This window comes from Sphaerodactylus townsendi, linkage group LG02, assembly GCF_021028975.2.
Source record: "Sphaerodactylus townsendi isolate TG3544 linkage group LG02, MPM_Stown_v2.3, whole genome shotgun sequence".
Classification (NCBI taxonomy): domain Eukaryota; kingdom Metazoa; phylum Chordata; class Lepidosauria; order Squamata; family Sphaerodactylidae; genus Sphaerodactylus; species Sphaerodactylus townsendi.
Genome location: NC_059426.1, coordinates 77,196,417 through 77,218,012, shown reverse-complemented (window position 1 = coordinate 77,218,012; position 21,596 = coordinate 77,196,417). Strand labels below are relative to the sequence as shown.

At 40.9% G+C, this 21,596-nt stretch overlaps 1 protein-coding gene across 2 annotated transcripts in view; it reads right to left on the bottom strand.

Moving 5' to 3' along the window:
* Window positions 1-19,183, bottom strand: part of PHRF1 (PHD and ring finger domains 1) — a 34,021-nt gene extending 14,838 nt beyond the window's left edge. For both annotated transcript variants that reach the window (XM_048483826.1, XM_048483827.1), the window contains exons 1-10: window positions 19,027-19,183; window positions 9,352-9,466; window positions 8,490-8,603; window positions 7,743-7,984; window positions 6,624-6,707; window positions 5,063-5,184; window positions 4,701-4,801; window positions 2,833-2,999; window positions 983-1,112; window positions 37-161 (exon numbers count right to left, since the gene is read on the bottom strand). In XM_048483826.1, coding sequence (XP_048339783.1) covers window positions 37-161; window positions 983-1,112; window positions 2,833-2,999; window positions 4,701-4,801; window positions 5,063-5,184; window positions 6,624-6,707; window positions 7,743-7,984; window positions 8,490-8,603; window positions 9,352-9,442 — 1,176 coding nt within the window. In that variant the 5' untranslated portion in view covers window positions 9,443-9,466; window positions 19,027-19,183. The remainder of the gene's footprint in view (window positions 1-36; window positions 162-982; window positions 1,113-2,832; window positions 3,000-4,700; window positions 4,802-5,062; window positions 5,185-6,623; window positions 6,708-7,742; window positions 7,985-8,489; window positions 8,604-9,351; window positions 9,467-19,026) is intronic.
* Window positions 19,184-21,596: the final 2,413 nt, after the last annotated feature.

The following is a 21,596-nucleotide window of genomic DNA, read 5'->3' as shown; positions in this document are numbered from 1 at the left end:
ATCTGCACAATCAGCAAGAACAATCTGAGAATATACTTTTATTTTCTTCCCCTTTCTCTTCTTTGTTCGACGTCGACGTCTCTTAATCCAGGTTCCTGCGCTCCTTTTGCCAACAGACGATTTTGTACCAGTCTTTTTGCCTGCCGCTTTCTTTCTTCTCCCTGAAGATGACACAACAAAGAGTTCTCGGATTTGAAAGACAACAGACATGAATGTCTGAACCCCCCGCCCCCGTTCGACCCACACATGAAACCCCGCTAAAGTACATGAAGGGAAATCAGTGCATTGTTTCAGACAGCCCCATCTAATGAAATTCCAATGGAAATTACTGCAAAAAAATGTGTGTTTTGATGGAACTTTTATTTCCTGAAGTCCCACAAGTCTGGAGTGGGTTCCGGTGGAAATTCTAACCCTATAAAACCAAACAGACATTTCTTTAATAACTTGAACATGACTTAAATTCCTTGAACATGATACTGACATATGGCATGAAATCATCAAAACCTGGCTCAAGCTAGATTTCACAAATTTTCAAGAGTACAGAAAATCTGCTCCTGGACAGCCCAGGAGAACTCAGCCTTGTCAGGTCTCAGCAGCTAAGCAGTGTCAGCCCTGGTTAGCACTTGGATAGGAGACTTCCAAGGAATACCAGAGTCATGAGGTGGAGGCAGACAAAGGCAAACCACCTCTGAACATCTCTTCCCTTGAGAACCCTAGGAGGTTGCCACAAGTCTGTTGTGACTTGATGGAAAAAAACAAAACAGTAAACCCCAATTCACTATGTGCATATGACAAGCTCATATGGCTAATCCTTAACAAAACAGAAGGAGGCGTTGAGACAGCATAACTACTGTCTAAATCCACCCTTTAACTCATTCAACTATAGCTTTCAGGTGAATGTTAAAGTTCATGCACTCATAACAAGTGCTCTATTTCTTCAGGTGATTATTTCTTGCCAAAGTTACCGTTCTGAGCTCCTTACCTCTTTTTCTCTTCTTCTTGGTGGTGACCCGAGGAGTCAATGGTCTCTGGTATGTCGCCGTGCTCAACCCTGCAGCAACTGCCTCAATTGCTTCATCAAGAAAGGAAGACATAAGGTACCTTGGCACATGCTGAAATCCAGATGGATATTCAGAGTTATTTGCTTAGGTTGCCCATAACAAAGTGTGCCATAAGTTGCTTTAAAGCATTATAATCAGAGACCAAATGAGATCTGCTCCATCTTTCCTCTTACTGTAAGCAGCGTCCCTCTGCTATTCAAGGCCCTCCCACTCACCACCTAGGAAGACACCTCAGTTTTCCAAAGTAACCATTTTGATAGTTATCATTTAAATATTCTTCAGATTGCAGAACTGTTGAATCAGAACAGTTCAGCCACTATCACAAGTCAATCATTAATTAAAGGATATCTATCCAGCTTCTATATGTACTATGAGTTTTATAAAGAGTCCATCACATCAGGAATATCTGTCTTAAACTTCAGTATTTATTCATTAAAAGATTAGCACAAAATAGCAGGCAATCTTTGATATGTACACCTTTCCACTGACATTTCCAAAATAAACCAAGGACTACTTTGTCCACCAAGTCATTTTAGCTAACTGTGGGTCTGCAGCACACCATGAATCCTCAGTAGTGTAAAGAACTTCACAAACTACTACAGAAAGAACACTGGATCTTACAAACCACTGACCACCTTTCCTGTCCCCCAGTATCTCCCTTCAACACCCCCCCCCAGCCAATGCAAGGGGGACAAGGAAGCCTCATGGAGCCTACTCCATAAGGCACAGGTGGTCCAGCAACATGGGGAAGAGAGAGGAATAGTGCTTCCACTGAATGTCCCATCCTTACTGCAACGTCCATTACTCATGGCATTTTGTAAAATAAGTTATTCTGACCTCCTGCACCAGATTTTGGGGGAATCTCAGAGGAATGCTGGGGAAAGTGCCTTGCAGTTGAAGTTTGCAGGACATAAATCCACAATGATTTTTGTGGTAGGCACATTCAGAGTCCCATGAGGGCTTCTCACAGATCTGCATAGTGTTCTTCACAGGTCCCATTAATTGGAACAGGTCTTATGAAGGATTGATTGTATCTGTTCTTTTTCTGACTATGCACCACAGTATTTGCAAGCTATAGATATATTACAGCTTACTGTCTCCATGTAGTCACAAAGTTACATTCAAAACACACAAGGAAATTGGTTCTGGAGGGTTTTCCGGGCTGTGTGGCCGAGGTCTGGTGGATTTTGTTCCCAACATTTCGCCTGCATCTGTGGCTGGCATCTTCAGGGGTGTATCACAGAGAAAAGTCTGTTTCTCACTGTGTCTAAGTGAGAAGGGAAAGTTTAGTGTGGTATATTGTCCATGTCCCAGGGCGGGGAACCAATCACAAACACCAGGACAACTTCAATAAGAAAGAAGAGACTTTGAAGATTAGCAGGGGCTGGCTCCCAGTACTTAAAAAATGTACTGATAACCCCACCCGCAGTACAATGCACTCAACCACACCTTTGTATAGCAAGTTCCATCCAAACAGTTAATGATTGGTTCCCCACCCTGGGACATGGACAATATACCACACTAAACTTTCCCTTCTCACTTACACAGTGAGAAACAGACTTTTCTCCGTGATAAACCTCTGAAGATGCCAGCCACAGATGCAGGTGAAACGTTAGGAACAAAATCCACCAGACCACAGCCACACAGCCCGGAAAACCCTCCAGAACCAGTTGAATCTGGCCGTGAAAGCCTTCGACAATACACAAGGAAATGTTCACTTACTGGGATCAACAATGTGGAATTTATTTCATCCCCTCAAATCATACAATACCTGAATGCGCTGTGCAGTTGTTATCCTGTTTCTATTTACAGTTGCTCGCACACGTTCACTCTGGCGAGTCCTAGCTATTGCTCGTGTTCGGACATTCGGACGTAATCTACTGGTGGTGGGGACAGCATCAGCTATGAGGGAAGCAACTTCCTCTTCACTTACATGATCTGTTCGTTAAAGCACAATCTTTGTGTCAGTTACAAACCAGATCCTGAACACCTCTCTAGAGATCTAGCACCAAGTATTCTGTAAAACCTCCAGTACAAAATTTGGAAGAGTTTTAAGGGGGGGGTGTGTGTGTGTGTTAACTACAAACCTCAAACAGAAAAGAAATAGAAAATACAAGTCTACAAATAAGCATCTAGAAGAGGTTTCCAAGTCTCTAAAAATATGTCCATAGGCAGCAGTCTATACGCCACATGTTTAAAGGTTGATGAGGTCTTCAATACACTGGAGTGTGGCAGTGGACATTTATCTGTTCAGTGTTGTAATATAAGTCTTCTAACAACAGTTTGGGCACAGAGTGTCCATTTTCTCTAACCATCAGTTAGCCTCCAGAAGACAGGCAAGTATCCTCAAAGATAAATTAATATTCTAATACAAAATTAATATGGGCATGTCCAAAGCATACATTTAAAAGACACAACCTGTGAGTCATATTTAGACACATTACTCAGTCCTTTGCTAAAGAGTCCAGTATATCCTGAACATAATTTTTGATGAATAAGCCACAAGTTAAGATCCATGGAAAAAGCAAGTATAAATCTCATTGCTTTGGCAAAACAAGGTAATCCACCTTTTTACTCCATTCGTTACTGAGACGGCATCTCATATCTGTTAATTAAAATCAAATATTTATAGATAAATACTGTAGGTTTTGTTTTCTGCCTCAATTCAATTCAAGTTTCCAGGGCCAAGAGGGACTCTGAGACAGTACCTCAGGGCCATATTTAGATACCAACTAATGTCGCAGTTGAAAACGTGACCATTCAACAGCTGTTAACAAGTCATATCCAGACTTGTTAACTCAACTAAAAAAATTACAGCCCATTTGGGTGGCGTGAGTCTACTAAATCCAAATGATGGTTTTCTGGAGGCGGGGAGGCTTTTTTTTGTTTCTTGCCTCCCTGTGCCACTGACAAGCTCTCTTGGAGGTGGCAGGGTGGTGCTGCAGTGTGTAGCATTCCACCGCCAAGGGCTTCCTGGATTGTGCTGAAAAACTCAGCGTCACAATTGGTCCAAAGTACAAATCCCCCGATCTGTCCAAGCCTTCCATTAAAAAATTCTTCCCAATTTCTAGGTTTGCACTGGCTCATATGATAATTTAGCATGTGCAACTGGGTCAACTGATTGTTGGAAAATTATGTGCCACAATTTTCTAACTGCAGAAGGAGGAGCACCTATTTTAGCATGAGCAGACCGTGGTGCATTTCATTAAAAGAGGGGCACCAGACTGGAAGGCTCTAAAATAGCCCAAGGTGGACATAGTTCTGAAATGTGAGAGAATTCGTCAAATCCCCTTGGCTTCTAATCCCCTCATGGAAATCTCAAATTCTCCTACTTGTAAACCAATACTCTGATGATAAAAAAAAAACTATCATTGTTTAAAAGAGACTAATAATGCAAACATAAGGAGAGTTACTTCAGTCTAAGCATTTCAATAGGCTTAGAGTGGAGTTACTCCACTAAAGATTGCATTGCAAGCTATTTTTTTCTGTACCCTCATGCAGTTTATTCTGCTTCAATCAGATTTATATCAGTTTTACCAAAAGAAATAGAACAACTGTTGTGTAAAATGTGGGGAAGACCTGTTCTTTGACTATCAACGTTGGGCCACAAACAAAACAGGCTATACAGAAGATAGTTACCGTTATCTGCAGATGCCATATTAGCTGGCGCGCAAGGTGGACAGAACCATTCATCCACAGGAACCTCACTCAGAGGTGGATTAAGGCATTCCATATGGTAACTAAAAAAAAAGAAAACACCATACCACATGCCTTACAAAAAGAAGGCCATTCTCCCCCTCTAATATGCAAAATCACCCTTCAGTTTGCAGTCAGTCAGTACTTTCATCATAACTGGAAAAAGGCCCAAACTAGATTAGCATGTTCAGATGCCAAAAGTCTCTACAATCACCAAGCAGATACCAAATGAATCTCTCATCTGATCGTTGCTCTAACCATTACCACAAAGATGATTAAACATGTAACAGGCAAAGGCGCCTTACCCAGCATCACAACCATCACACAGTAACAGGCGGTCTTCTCTGTCACTCCTGCCACACACCTCACAGAAGGTAGGATCATCCTCCACCTCCTCCTTCTGAGACTTTGTATTCTCAACAGGAATCTGAAAAAAAGCGCCCACTTTAGGGAAGACAGGAACTGCACTGCACTGGGCCCTTCGGGGGAAGGCAATATAAAAATTTAAAATACAAATAAATAAAATATAAATAAACAGTAATTGTACTCAGTTGCTACTGTAGTGACTACCTGATTCATCACAGTCAAAAATAAAGATTTTATTTTATATCCTTTCATCAAGGACATAACATTTAAAGAAACAGGCATCATCAACAGTTTAAGAATTCCCACCTTTTGTGTCTCATTCAGCTGCAAATAAAGGCAGACTACTATTGGTTGCTGTGGGTTTTCCAGACTGGACAAAGTGTGTAACAGACTTCTCTCTGTGATACACCTCTGAAGATGCCAGCCTCAGATGCAGGCGAAACTTTAGGAACAAGATCCACCACATGGTCACACAGCCCAGAAAACCCACCAGAACCAGCTGAATTCGGCCATGAAAGCCGACAATACAGCAGACTACTATTGTTTCTCATGTTAAGCTGTGCATTTGAGAAACTTCTGACATAATACCAACTCTGCTCTGTATGTTTTCTACAGGATATAAATACCTGATGCTTCCTGTTTCTAATTAATAGCCCAATAATTAACTGAATAAGTGAACTACAGCAGAGGCAGTGCAATTAGTAACACATGAATCAGTTCATCAGCATTTTAGGCATAAAATAATGTTGAAGTTAAGACAAGGTCAACCAGATCTGTACAAGTTCACACCACTGCAAGTCCTAATCTGTCAAATGAGGCTTGCCCTAAACTGTGCATAGGACTGCGAGCTTGGTACAATTGGTCAGTGTGGCACCTCTAGTGCTGCCAACATTTTGCAACGAAAAACTCACTGCCACCAACTTAATTGTTCAATTCTAGACTTTGAACAGCAGACATGCTTCCTCACCACCTTCTCTGATATTTAACAATACTCCCAGCAGCACTATTGCTTGCATATGATTAAAAACACATCACTGTAATGTACAGGCATTACACAGTTGAGACGAAATATCTAGGAGGCTGATGCTATGCTAGGAACTGCAAAATGGCAGTTGGCATCAGGATGGGGTGAAGCACCAATCAGCCAAGAAGCCTACTGGATGATCTTGCTCTAGCCACTCTCTCAGCCTAACCTACTTCACAGGTTGCAATGAGGATCAAGTACAAGAAGAGAAAATGGTATACATTGCTCTGAACTCCTTAGAACACAGGTGTCAAACTCACGGCCCTCCAGATGTTATGGACTACAGTTCCCATCATCCCCTGCCAGCATGATGCTGGCAGGGGATAATAGGAACTGCAGTCCATAACATCTGGAGGGCCACAAGTTTGACACCTGTGCCTTAGAAGGAGGTGGGATAAAAATGTAAAGGACACCCCTTTCATGCACACCCATAAACTGACGGTTATAGGTTTGCTTAAAATCAACAGAAAGCCTACTTTTTTCAGGACTTCTCCCCCTAAACGCACTCGAACGCAGATAGAGTTAAAAAGGATTCGATCCACTGGACAAGAGTTGGCATTCTGCAGAAAGGAATAAAAGAAGTTATGCGTACACACTTTTAACGGTTTGAAAGGATTTCAACATTAAAATTATCAAATTAAATGTCCTTCTGTTTATGTGTTGGCTGCTCCAAATAACAATAAGTGAAACATTAATAGAAATGGCTGAAGTGTAAGAGCTCACAACTGCTCTCATGAGCAACGAGCACATTTTTTAACCCAGTCTGAACAAAGTAAGAGACTGGGGGAGGTTCCTCTCTGAACTCATCCTGGGCTTTAGAGACACAAGGAAGGAGCAAGACCTCACTGATTCCACAAATGTCTGAAATTCAGCACAGCAGATCTCCCTGCCTCCCTCCCAAGAGGCAAGATTCAAGACTGTCTGCCAAGGCCAGCCAATATGCATGGTCATCTGCCAGATCAACCGTTTGCCAACAACATGGGGGACTGTCCAAAACTAAAGCAACTAATGTGCAAGCATTCTGAAAAAACTTAGCAACTTTAAGATCAATTAAGTTGGTAACCTGGTGACTACTGTCAAAACTGAATAAAAGCTTAGCAGTTGGGCTCAAACAATGATGTAAATGTATCACAGGAAATCAGATTCATTTAGTTCTTAAGGCTGTGCTAGTTTACAATGGTAAACATTTAACATTAAATCACAAATTTCCATTCAAACGACTAGAGATTCTGTGCAGTTCAATTACTGAATCTTCAAATTGGCAGTGAAATAATGCCAAGATGGATACCTACACAACCTGGGCTCACAATTCTTGGCCCCACACAAAGTCTTATTAGACTACCATCATGGCAGCTTAAGAGAAGGGCAAAAATTTATTACAGAATTGACTCCACCTTCTCTCCTCAAGGAGATACTTTAACAGTGAAGGGAGTCTGGAGCTGAAATGGCTGTATACTCCTATCCACTGCCATCAATGGAAGCTAGCAGATATGTAAACACTAAGTAACCAGGACACTCATGCTGTAACATGGAACCAGAAAGATATTCAAACAGTAAAGGCAAAGTCATTACTTTATCAAACTGCAATTTCTTACTTTAGACCATTCTACTATGCAGTCCAAGCAGAAGTAATGGGCACAGTTCTCAGGTGTTCCAACTGCCTGATCCCTGAACGTATTGAGACATATGGGACAGTTTTCAGCATCTTCATCAGAAGAAGAACCACCTCCTTGATTCAACTGTGGTTTTTCGTTCACCAAATGGTTTGGTTGTTCAGCAGAAATTTCCATTTCATCCTCTTCCTCCTCCTCCTCCTCCTCATCATCTTCTTCAGAATCTTGAGACAATGAAAAATACCCTACAGATTATTTTCACTTAACACATTTTGGATTGGAATAATAGTATGCAATACAGTTCTTACAAGAGGAAAACACTGAATAAGTTTCTGGAGCATTATCGATGCACAAACAATCAATTTCAATACAAGAAATGCAGAAGACTGCAATTTTGAGAACACATGCTCTGGAACTTCCATGGCACAGCTCCAGAGACCTATTAGCAAGCAAGCGCTCAGTATTATGGTGAAATCCTAATTAACCCATGCAAAGTACCAATTTGAGACAAATTGTACAAATTCACAGTACAAGTGGAATTGCAACCCCCTCGTGTGATATAGCACTAGGAAAAGGCTGTGCAACTGAAGTTAGCAGTAGTTCTCCACCCCCTGATCGGTTACATGGTTTAATGAGTTTACTCATTCATTTTTAAAGGTTTTAAAATCAACTTTATTCTTTTAAGTACTAACTTTCAGATGTACTTAACATTTGTAATGCTACACTCACCGTCTAAATCTTCATCTTCACCTTCTTCATCCTCTTCACCTGCATCTTCATCAGTATCACCCTCTTCCGCACTGCCTGTATCATCCGATACTCCGCTACTTCCATCACTGCTTTCTTTTGAACAATGAGAGCAAAAGAATAGGAAGAAACAGATGTGAATCCTCACAGCCACCCACTATATGATGCAAAGAAATTTAAAGAGGAGACAAGAATTGTTTAATTAATTTTTATTTTCTCTCCACTAAGGACCCAAAGTGCTCCTCTCCTTCACTTCATCCTCACAACAACTCTGCGAGGTAGGTTAGGCTGACAGTGTGTGACTGGCCCAAGATCACCAAGAAAGCTTCCATAGCATGTGGGGATTTGAACGTGGGTCTCCCAGATCCTAGTTCTGTGTCAAGTTGGTTCTCAGGGGAGGAGAAAGGGAGAGGTTACTATCTCTGATGGCTGAAGGATAGCATGGAAATGCATGGGCAATGAAAAATGGAAATTCAGTAGTTAAATGGGGAGTAATCAAGAACTGCTTCCCTTCCTCCATGGATAGCAAAACCAAAGCAAGTATACCAAAACAAGCCATTAAAATTCAATTAGTAATTCATACTGTAGAGTCAGGCTTTCCTAGGAAGAAAAAGAAGGAATATTGCAAATATATATTGCACCATAATAATTTTTAAAGGATATAAATACATGGTATTTGGTGATGCTATGGGAAGTAAAGCAAGATTGAGGAGGTGCTTTCTGTAGACATTTCCAATACTGTCCAGTGTAAGGTTGCTAATGGGTCCAAGTATTAAGAGGAACTAAGAATGGAAAAAAGAGGCAGCAGAGGCAGCTTGAACATGCTCCACTTGCTTTTGCGTACCTGCATCACTGAAAAGCAGCGCATTCGTTCTCCTGACTTTGCCTACTGCAGCATTCTTATTAATGAGTTCATCTTGACTGTCATCATCCATGGCAGGGCATCTGGAATTGGCTCCCTGCAAGAAGTAAGTTGAAAATAAATATTTGCACAGAACATGTAATGCTGTGTTTGAATAAGGTAAACTCCTGTAGCTTGAAAAAAACATTCCTGAGGCCTTCTAAGAGAAGCATGAAAGTTGAACCAGTAAAACTAGAAACTATACCAAAAAAGTAGACAACTGTCAAGCTAGCATAGGGATTCATCTGATCCCATGGAAACTACTGGCAACTGTTAAGGTTACATGTTGGTATTTGCATGGTACAGGTGTTTTTTTTAAATAAATTTTTAATTGATATTTTGGATTGTTACAGATTTATGTTATACATCTTTATGTTTCATGCTCCATATCCATTTACCCCCTTTCCCCCCTTCCCCCTTCTTTTCTTTAAATGTGCAGCAGCAGGTCCATTTTTTCTAATCTTCTTTTCCAGTTTTCTTCTGTGATTCCAATTTCGTTTAACCAGTCTTTGAATTCAGTCCAGATCCACTTCATATCTTTTTGTCTGTCTTGCCACATTTGGTTTCTTGACATTATGTCAAAAATTTCTAATTGTATTTGTTCCCATATATATTCCAACCATTTCTGTATTGTCCAGATTCTTTTGTCCTTCCACCCTAATGCTATTACGGCATGGGCCGCACTGATCATAAGTTTAAATAGCATTCTCTTTCTCTGTTCTATTATTGTATAATCCAGTATGCCTATAAATAATAGATCTATGTTTATCTTTATTTTTACATTCATATATTTTTCCATATACATTGTAACATTTTCCCACAGGTGTTTTACCTCTGGACATTCTAACCACGTATGGGTGTAAATTGCATTTTTTCCCCCTCAATGCCAACATTTCGGGCTGAGTCCATTTATCATATATGCCAACTGTTTCGGTGTTCTATACCATTTTAATATTAGTTTCTTCTCCAATTCTGCATATTTCTCTATTTTTATCTTATTTATATTGTCATTTGTTTTATAGAATCTATGTCTTTTACTCCATCTTGTTGCCATTTTCCCATTACAACTCTTACCATAAATTCTTGATCTTCTATCATGTATTTATATAAAACTCCTAACATTTTTCCTTTCCTTTCATTATATGTTTTTATACAATTTTTCATTATACAATCTCCTTCTATCCTGGAGACTTCTATCTTTTCCCAAATTACTCTTAGTACTAACCAGTTCTCAGTACTTCCTTTCTCCATAAGATGTGGAAACGTTATTAAATCTCCTCTTTCATTATACAAATGTGCTACTTTTTGTAGTCCTTGTCTATGTAGAGATCTTATTACTTGGCCTCCCTCCTTGCTGATCATGCTCCCTATTGGTGCCGTGTCCAGAATCCCTGGCATCCATTTCCCTTTCTCCCAAATCTCTGATATCACTTTTCGAGGGCTTATTAGTTTTTGTCTTTCTGTTTTTGAACAACTTGAGTATATTTGAATGGTACAGGTGTTATACAAACAGTTAATAACAGAAAGTTTAAAATTTAGTAATGAAGGTTCAAGGCAATACATAAACAGCATTAGGACTAGAAAAACATTTTGATACCCACTCGATTACACTGAATACTTAGGATTTGAAACTATCACCAGTGGTAGCAAAGCAGATCTTTGGTACATTCCCCTGTGCCCTTCCAAAAGTCTCTTCCATCTCTGGAACCTAAACTTGGGGGGGGGGGGATCACCCTTCCCACCAATTCCATCACCATGGAGAGAGGAGAAAGCAAACCCCCCCCCCCCCATTGCATGTGAGCTCTGGTGGTAAAACGGACTAATAGGTGGGGGGGCAGTGGAGCAAAGATCCATGTCTTTCACTGGTAGCAGTTAGGATGGATCCAACTTTAGGTACTGAAATGTCAGGTTAGAGGACAGTGCATGTATTGTATAACTACACTTTTAAAAACCAACATTCCTAAATCCATTTGAGAATTACACTTGCACGTTAGGTTACTTCCTTGTTAATTTTGAATAAACATAAGCAAGTGGCAGAGAAAGAACATCCTTAATATAATCCACAAAGTGTAATGGAATAATGGAATTTAACTCCATGTCTTTTTAAGGCTATGATTGAAATATCTTTAAATGTGTTCAGCACGAGATTTCTTGTCTTCCAAACTGAAAGCCTATGCTATGAAAATTTGCTGATAGTTTAACAGTTAAGCATTAGCTTCCTTCCAAAATATTCAACAATCCCTAAACATTCAAGCATTTAACATTTTAGCTTTAACACTACACAGAATTAAAATCAGGTGAAAACATATACAACTAAAAGGAGAGAAGTCTTTACAGAAGAGGAAAACCATGTCAGACAATCCTGAAAAGTTCTTCCACCTATGAAGTGCTTTAAAAAGCTAAAATCTACAGAAGTTTCTTTTTCTGAAAAAGACCATGTGGCCTGAAGCATATTAGTTCAGTTAAAATTACTTGCGTGCTAGAACACTGTGCTAAACCTGGCAAGTGATTAGTAACATGGCTTGATCAAAATTCATAATTAACGCCATCCACACTAATGTCATCACAACAAATTCTAATATATGACCCAATTATAAAACAAAGGCTATTGTATTCTTTGTCCATATACACCTACACTTAAAAGACACACATCTTGTGAAAAAAATACTTTCCCCCTCCCAAAACCAGAGTATGAGAATATTCTGTGAACATAGGAATGAAGTTCCAATTAGTTGTCTAATTAGATATGAAATGGAAGAATAATCATCAAGCCTCATGCAACTGCAGATTTGAGATTTGTATTTTAAAAAAATTAACACAGTTGTGAGTTTTATTCATAGCTGTGACGCCCCAGGCAGTTCCTCACTTTTTTTTTTGCTTTTTCCTGCTGCATATTAATATAAAGGCCTGTCAAAACACTTTTTATTAATCCCTTGGCCTGACCCAGAATTCTGTCCTTTCTGAATGGAGGAAGGAAAAGAGATCTGGAGATTTATTTAACATTGTTTTTAAGATTAAACATCCAAGATATTGCAGAGAAAAAACCAAGTGCTACATTTAGATCTGGTTCCTAAGGGTCATAAGTTTTAGAAGAAACCTTGTACCAAGCACAAGGAAACAGAACATTCTCCTCAGTCAGCTAAGACGATCCAGGGTTGTAAACTGTGTGCACCACTTACTGTTTTGGTGACTGCTGTTATACATTCAATGAATTTGCATTTGCAATTTTATGAGCAACCCATCTGACTGCACTGTATTGCTTTGAATAGGATACACATTTCAGAATGCAGTGAAATGAGGCGGACAGTAAGTTCTTGTTTGTGTGTGACAAAAGATAGGTGGAGGCCATTCATTGAGTGAGGTTCTCCTATAATTATCATAACAAAGTACTGGGGTCTTATTTTCCAACAAGAAGGTCTGTGGATAAGGAGTGATAGCATTTTATTTAACTTAAAAGACCTAAACCAACATGGTGGAATGGTTAAGATCAGTGGACTCTAATGTGGAGAACCAGGTTTGATTTCTCGTTCATTTACATGTGCAGCAGACTCTTAACTGATGAACTGAATTTGTTTCCCTGCTTCTACATATGAAGGCTGCTGGGTGACTTTGCGCTAGCCTCAGAATGTTCAGAACTCTTAAGAACTTTCTTGGCCCCCCTCACAGGATGCCAGTTGTGGGGAGAGGAAGGGAGGGAGTTTGTAAGCCACTTTGAGATTCCTTATGGTTGAGAAAAGTGGGGTATAAATTCAAACTCTTCTTCTATTATTAATATTAAATATGTAGCTTTGTCATTCAAAATAATGTTGAATGTTAAAAGTATGAACTGCAACATTACTAGAAATATTTTTTGTTATTCCTAGGGCATTCATGCAGCCTCATGTTTAATGTGGTGTACATTTTTAATCCTACAATGATGTTTTTATTATATGAAAAAATGGTTGTCAAAAAAGTGAACTTTTATTTCTAGATACTTACACTGAGAGGTTTGCTGGACCTGGTTATCAAAACACAAATTCCCTCAAAGATGTAGGATTTGCTTTTGGTTTAGTTTTCTGAAAGTCTGTATTAAACAGAACTTGAAAATCGTTTTGTTATGGGGAAAATTCTGTAGCCATTCAGTGTATTTATACATCTTTATTTGATGCTTCATTTGGTTTACTAAATTACTGTGTGGATAAAACCGACCTTGGACACCCAGGTTCAGAGCTGTCCTCTTGTCACTAAAGTTCAAATCCCCACTCTGTCCTGTAGTTAATTTTGTGCTGATCACTCTTTCAGCCAAGCCTACCTCACATGGGACAAAACTAATAAGAGGAGAATTCTATCACCAGCTGCTTTGGGTTCCCATAAAGCGGGGAAAAACAGGGATAAAACATTTTGACTGTTTCTGCCCTATATAAAAAGAGAAAGCTCTTATACTTTAGTATTGACTATTTTTAAACAGCCTTCCTAATTAAACAACGATTCTGAAATCTAGAAAGATCTGCAATCCCTTCAGCCAATATTCTCTTCTGGAAGGTTTAATAATTTTTTTTCTGTCCCAGCTTACAAAATCAGAGATTTCAGAAGTCACAAATACAGCTCAAGACAGATACATGCAAAGGCTTCAAATAAACTAGGTCTTCAGGGAAGCTATTGAATCTGCGGAAGATTTCAGTAAGAGGCTCAAATAAGTGGTTTATTGGGATCTCTATATTTCTGTAAGGTATAAACATTTGACAACTGGGTAACTGTTCTCAAAATATAAGCCATGCCTCCTAAAGAGGAAGCATAACAGGCAGCAACTGAGAGAAAACTCCATGTCCTCACAGACTTCACAGCATAGTTTGTGTATGATGATTGGTACCAACCTTCTCCGCCCCCCAAATATCACTTCCAACTATAGCAAAGCTATGAATTAATGTCCACCAATAGGGCCAATCATTAACAGCCTTGTTCAGGTCTGGCAAACTGAGGGCCCTGGTCTCTTTTATACTGTCAATCCATCTCATGTTGGGTCTTCCTCTTTTCCTAGCATGATTTTTGTTTCCAATTACTCATTTTCTCATAACGTGAAGAAAGTACAATAGCCTGCCTATAGTCATTTTAGCTTCTAGGGATAGTTTTATTTTATTTATTTATTTCTTCGACACCCCTGGAGGGCTCTGAGAAGTATACCACAACTAATATAATTTAAAATAACAAGAAGAACACATTCGATAAATACATACAATATAATAAAATTAGGGCTCTAAATCTCACATTAAAACCATTTAAAACAGCGTATAAAACATTCCGTCCGGCAATCTAAAGATCCCTCTGAGGAGGGAACGGAAAGGCCCAATATGTAAAAGGCCAAAGATGATAAAAAGGGAAGGAGGGGGCGCCATAAGCGGCCGGCTTGTCCAAAGGCCCAGTGAAACAGTTCGGTCTTACAGGCCCTGTGGAACTCTCCAAGGTCCCGCAGGGCCCGGACAATTGGAGGAAGAGCGTTCCACCAGGCAAGGACCAGGGCTATAAAGGCCCTGGCCCTAGTGGAGGCCAGCCACATCATTGAAGGGCCGGGGACCACCAGAAGATTGGCCTCCGCTGAACGCAGAGGCCGAACTGGGACATGTGGGGTCAGACAGTCCCGAAGGTACGAGGGTCCCAGACCGCATAAGGCCTTAAAGGTTAGCACTAACACCTTGAAGAGGATTCAGAACTCAACTGGGAGCCAATGCAGACACCGAAACACTGGCAAGATATGATCTCTAACGATACCACCAGTGAACAGCCAGGCCGCAGCATTTTGGACCAGTTTCAGCTTCCGAATCAGACGCAAGGGAAGGCCCGCATAGAGCAAATTACAATAGTCTAACCTGGAGGTGACCGTTGCATGGATCACAGTGGCTAGGTCCTCTTGGGAGAGGTTTGTTTGTTTGTTTGTTTATTAAATTTGTTAAACCGCCCACCCCCGATGGGCTCTGGGCGGTGTACAGTAGCCCGAGGACCACATTGCATCCAACAGGCCAAGAACAACATGACAAGGTTACCCAAAGGAAATTGGCCATTGAATCAAGCAAACTTAGTTGCAAGGCCATTAGCCGCTATTTTCGCACCAAAGGTCATGAATTTGTACCTGCAGCCATTAAGGCATTTAATGCTAAAATCACCATGCAATTACTATACGGAATCCCACTGTGGATACAAGCATGGAGCTGCGATATGGAAAGAGTTCAGTCATGCTTTCTCTATAGTATACTCCGACTTACTCACTCCAGTCCCCATATGCTATGCGGTCTGTTTGGAGGTGTGGGTGCCAACATCTACCTCCATACAAGAGCAGCATGGTGCATGACCTTCCAATTCTGGATACGACATTGCTTTTAACAACTGTCACAAAGCTTTACTCTACCAGGCTCTTTCTTTCATAGCCAAAACCGAAAGTGGTGGTCCTTTGTTGAGGCGAAAATCCAAATGAAATAAGGTCTATCCTTGGATGCATTGGTTTTAATGAATGCCAATGAGCTCAAAGCTGACTATCAAAAGAGATTGTATGATCTCGAGTATAGTCACCTGGATGCAGCAGGCTAATAAACGCTGCTCTCCTCCTTGCACTTGGGTATACCATTAAAATAACCCTATACCTTGGCCAGAGTATTTCCATTTGGTCTTAGAAGACCTAAATTGCGGCGAGCCCCTGGACTCCTTGCCAGGTGCAATATTTCTCCCTTCAGCTACCACTCAGGTTAGCAGAATACAGAAAGTGCCTTTTTTTTTTTAATTTGAAAAGATTTTTTGTCCCTGCAGTTCAGCTTACGAAGAATCAATCCAACACGTGATATTACACTGCCCGTTACACAGTTTAGCCAGGAACAAATATCTAAACCCGTGGCTAAAACCCCCCATTGATAATATTAATCTATCAATTGTGGTAACGATGTTGGATTGTGGTTCTGCAAGTGTATTGGAAGCGCTGGCTAACTTTTTGTGCTCTGTCATCAGCAAACGGTTATAACTGTACTGGAGATTGTATCATTACACTGAGGTCGCCATTTTTCTGGTATATTGCTGCTGTTTTAATTATGCCATTAAAGGTTTATATATATATATATATAACAACATGACAACAGTAAATTAAGTTAAATTAAAACAATGTACAAAATCCATAAAAAACCATAACATAGACCATAGCAGCATTAGACAAAATGACAATAGTGCAAAAGCAAGAAGCATAAAGCCTAGCGCCTGATCCCAAAGCCGGGGGGGGGGGGGGGGGACGTTATTTGATGTTATATTGGGCGTGCTAATGATGGAACAGCACGCCGTACAGGGGCATCCTGGAGGAGGAACCTGCAGCCGGCCTCACCAAAGGCCTGGTGGAACAAAACCATTTTGCAGGCCCTGCGGAACTCTCCAAGATCCTATAGGGCCTGCACCTTAGATGGAAGAGTGTTCCACCAGGCAAGGGCCAGGGCTCTAAAAGCCCTGGCCTGGCTAGAGGCCAGCCGCACCATGGAGGGGCCAGGGACCACCAGTAGATTGCTGATCGCAGAGGCCTACCCGGGACATATGGGGTGAGACGGTCATGAAGGTATGAGGGACCCAAGCCGCTAAGGGCCTCAAAGGTTAACACCAACACCTTGAAGGTGACCCGGAATTCAACTGGGAGCCAGTGCAGACGGAGAAACGGGGGTGATATGCTCTCTGAATGAACCACCCACCAGTAGTCACACCGCTGCATTCTGGACCAGTTTCAGTTTCCGGATCATCCGCAAGGGAAGGCCCACGTAGAGCGAGTTACAATAGTCCAGCCTGCAGGTGACCGTTGCATGGATCACAGTGGCCAGGTTGGCCTGGGAGAGATAGGTTCATGTTTGATTTGATCCAGAACCTACTGACTTTTCTTTTGGACAGTCCACAGTGTATGTAAAACTCTCCTCTCCACCACCATCTTTCAAATGAAATCTACTTTCTTCCATTCACCTTTCTTAGTTGTCCAACTTTCACACCCTACAAAGCAATGGGAAATACTATTGCATAAACTAACTTAATCTTGGTCACCAGCAACACATCCTTACACTTAAGCATATTTTGTAGCTCCTTCATGGCTGACCTCCACAGTCTCGATTTCCTTCTGATTTCTTGATTGCAGTCTCCCTTTTGGTTGATGATGAAACCAAAGAACAGAAAATCTTGAACAATTTCAATTTCTTCATTGTCACCAGTCAAAGTTGTATAATTCCCCTTTATCTTCTTGATGTTCAGCTGTAATTCTGCTTTGGCACTTTCTGCTTCAGCAGTAGTTGTTTCAAATCTTTGTTATATTATGTCAGTCTTGGTGTCATCTGCATATCTCAAATTGTTAATGTTCTACGGTCTTTATCTAAATCTAATCCAGTTTTCTTTATTATGTGTTCTGCATGTAGACTGAACAGGTAGGGAGATAAAATACATCATCTAGCTTTGCCAACTGGAAACCATTCTGTTTCTCCATGTTCTGCCTTAACAGTAGCCTCTTGTTCAGAGTACAGGTTGTGCATCAAAAGAATTGTGGCACACCCATTTATTTTAAAACTGACCATAACTTTTCATGATCCACATAGTCAAAAACTTTGCTGTACTCTATGAAACACAAGATGATTTTCTTCTGAAATTCTTTCCTACCTTCCAGTAACAAACAACAATTAGCAGTTTTGGTGCCTCAATCTTTTCTGAGTCCATCTTGAACATCTGGCATTTCTCATTTTACATACAGTTTTTTGTTGTAAGATTTTCAGCATCACTTTACTTAAGTGAGAAATTAACGTGAGGGCCAAGGACCTATGCAGCATTAATTCCTGGCTTTAGTCTTCCTACTTCCAAGATCAGAAAACCACAAATAAATGGCATTTTAACTTAAATCAGAATTGGACACATTTGGTGCATTGGCCAACTAAGCAAACGAATAGGTACTTGCTTGCTTTCTTCCCCCTCCCCCGTACAGCTTGTTGGCCTTCATGGGAAGACTCTAAAACAGGAGGCAGATCTGTTTGCTCACAGCCAACCACCTGCAAATGTAATTCCATCATCCACTTGCGAGTTACTTATTTGTACCTCAGGAGCCATTTAGCATCAATTTGCTTGAACAGCGAGCAGGGGCAGCTATAAATCCCGCCTCATCACCACTTTCTCTATGGCAGTGGTGCGAGCGTGGAAACCCTCGATTACCAAGTCCTACTGAGAAGACATCCGCTGGTGAGAACTCCCACGAAGTGCAACCTAACAGCGCGCTGGTCGGCATGGGGAGAAAACATGGAAATAACCGGAGTTTGCGCGTTAGATTTCTACCCTACACCAGATCCGGAAAATCCAGAAACGAAACGAAAACAAACACAACAGATATGAAAGCCCTCCCGAGATCCAGCAGGAAAAAAAACCCGCATCCGCACACACACCCCCAACCATCGTACCCGGCGGAGCAAGCCTCCCCTTCCCCGTGAGACTGCTTCCTCGGAGCTCCAAACCAGACCCCCATCAGCACTTCAGCTGCCTTGCGAGGCATCCACAGCCACTGCAGACCTGTTGATCTCTTCCAGTGGTCGGTCCCCAGTCAGCCAGCCGGTGCACGAGCTGCACAGAGAGGCGCTTCCAAGGGCAAAACCCTCCACTTACCTGCCAGGAGGAGACCCCGCAAGGCTACGAGGGACGCGCCGACGACTTTCCGGAAGCGAGAAGTCCGTAAAAGAAAGACGAAGCGGCCCACCTCGTCCTCGACACAAAAGGCCCAGAGCACCTTTCAATGGCGCTCCGGAAGCGAACACGCAACTCTTCCGGGTACCATGACGTCATGGGCAACGGAACGCTGCCAGGTGCGCTGCCCTGCACTGCTCCACTGCTGGGCGGAGCAGAAAAACGAGCAGAAGGCGGGCGCTGTGAAACTTGACAGATGCTTGTATTCATCTGTAACAACAAAAATAATACCAGAGTCCTGGGATACTTTAGCAGAATATATTGCAGTACTCGCTTTCGTACGTAGTGTTTATTATTTTATGCATAATTATTTGTAAAATATTTATGTTGCTTCTTCAGAAATCTGAAATGAAAAAAATACATTAACAGATACTAAGTTAAACCCAGCATTAAAACTCAACCCTGTATACGAATATAGACCATAACAACACACCACTGGCCACTTAAAATAACAATTTCCACACTAAAAGCGTATTTGTGAAAAGAAAAAAAATTCAAAACCTTAATTAAAAGTCTGGGTTAACAGAACTGTTTCATCTTGGTGCCTCTTGATGTCTCTGTTTCATCTTGGTGCCTCTTAATGACTCTAACCCAAGTCATTACAGCTTAAGAACCAGCATATATTTCTTGAATGAATAGTGAAACAAATTCTTAGTCTCTAAAGTGCTACTGACTTTTGTTTTGCTGCAGGCAAGTTTACCCATCAGAATTAGCAAAAAATAAAACATGCTGGAACTGGTCTCGTGCCATGATTAACCTGTTAGCCTTTAATGATTCCTGGGTTTTCCCCCCAGATCCTTTCAAACCACTGGGTGGGGTAAGCAAAGGGATGGCTCATCTGGATTTGCTCCTGCTAGCCCAGGTGCTTCAGCCTTATGTAGATCCAAAGAAGGGACAAGGACTTAAGATTCCCCTCCCAGCTGCCTCCAATGTGATTGTAAAGCAGGGTCTGCTCAGAAGACTGGTGGTCTTTGTATGAGCATGTGAAATAGCTTTGGAGTTCATTCAAATCAACTTCCAAAGGGCTTATCTAAAACTTCAGACTCTTCAGCTGATCAGCAGCAGTTCTCCAGGGTCTTAGGCAGAGCCTTTCTCAAGTCCTCCTTATATTTTGATAGTAGATATCAAAGAATGAGCTCTGCATATACTGAAGGATGTTCCTGTTTATTAATGTTTCTGAGGTGACAAAGGAGGGTCCTGCTTCTTTATGTTGTGCTGCCTGATGCACACATTTATTCAGAAAATGAAGTAGATATGAAATAGCAGAAAGGGAATGTGGAGAGGTGTAAGTTGTTCTGCAAGGGGTGAGATAAGATGCACATGCTGAGATTATGTTTTCAGTCTCCAGAAAGTAATCCATCTGTTTTCTAAAGCTGTGCGGGGGGGGGGGGGGGGATGTTTTCAACTTTATTGTATGAAATGCGAAATCACAAATATAGGCTTAAATTTTTTAAAATAAACCTATTTTAATGTGATGGTATAGCATTTCTGCCACACATTTTAATTAGTATATAATAAACTAAGGGGAAACACTCCCTTCTGATACATATAGTCCTGCCCCCATGTAGTGCATTCTTGAAAAGTGTCTCTGAAGGATTTAGTTTCTTTAAAGTAGAATTTGGGCAAATGATCCTTGATATGCACATCTTGCACTTTTCTGCTGCTTTAATTAAGATTTCAAATCTAAACTCACTCACGAGGCAGTTACAGAACAAAGTTTTATAAAGTCCTAGTTGCTATCAAAGGTATGAAGAACCTTTATGATTATTTTGCAGTTTCCTCATCTGAGCTTAATTTTGTGTGTGTGCTATGATTATTGCTATGATGATAATGCAGCCTAAAAAGAACACAACAGGGAAGATTAAAAACCATTCTTGCCAGTCCAATGTCTACCACAAGAGGTCTCTGCTGTACTCATTGAGGTTACCACACCCTGCAATCTAATGAGCGCGAGCTGTGCGTGTCAAACCCAGTTGAACGAACAGACAGAACTGCATGCCAGTATTCTCTTGCTGAAAAGTTCCAGATTATATAAAGATTACAGTGAGCATGAATGAGAAGGCTAAACATATTGGGGCTGCTCTAAGTCACTAAACGTGATGAAATCCAAAAGTCGTTCTCGGAACACAAGGAAGCAAGAATCAAACTGGAAAATGTTAACTACATTAAAAAATCATTATTTTAATAGAGAATGTAAAACAGATTTGTTATCTTGAGTTGCATGGATTTGGTGAAATGGTAGGAACTGAATTCTTCAAATTCAAAAACTAAATTGGATCCTTTGCATCAAATTTTCATTTCCAGCTCCAGGTTTTTTCTAAGCTGATAATCTTCAACCTTTTGTGATGGTTCCTTAGATTGTTTTACAAGAGAATCTGCTGACATGGGCAGGAGACTATTATATGACATAACATGCCAGGCTGGCTTGTGCTGATTTTTTTTTTCAGGTGTGGCTAGGTTTTGACTTCTTAGTTACTGATTTCCTATGATGA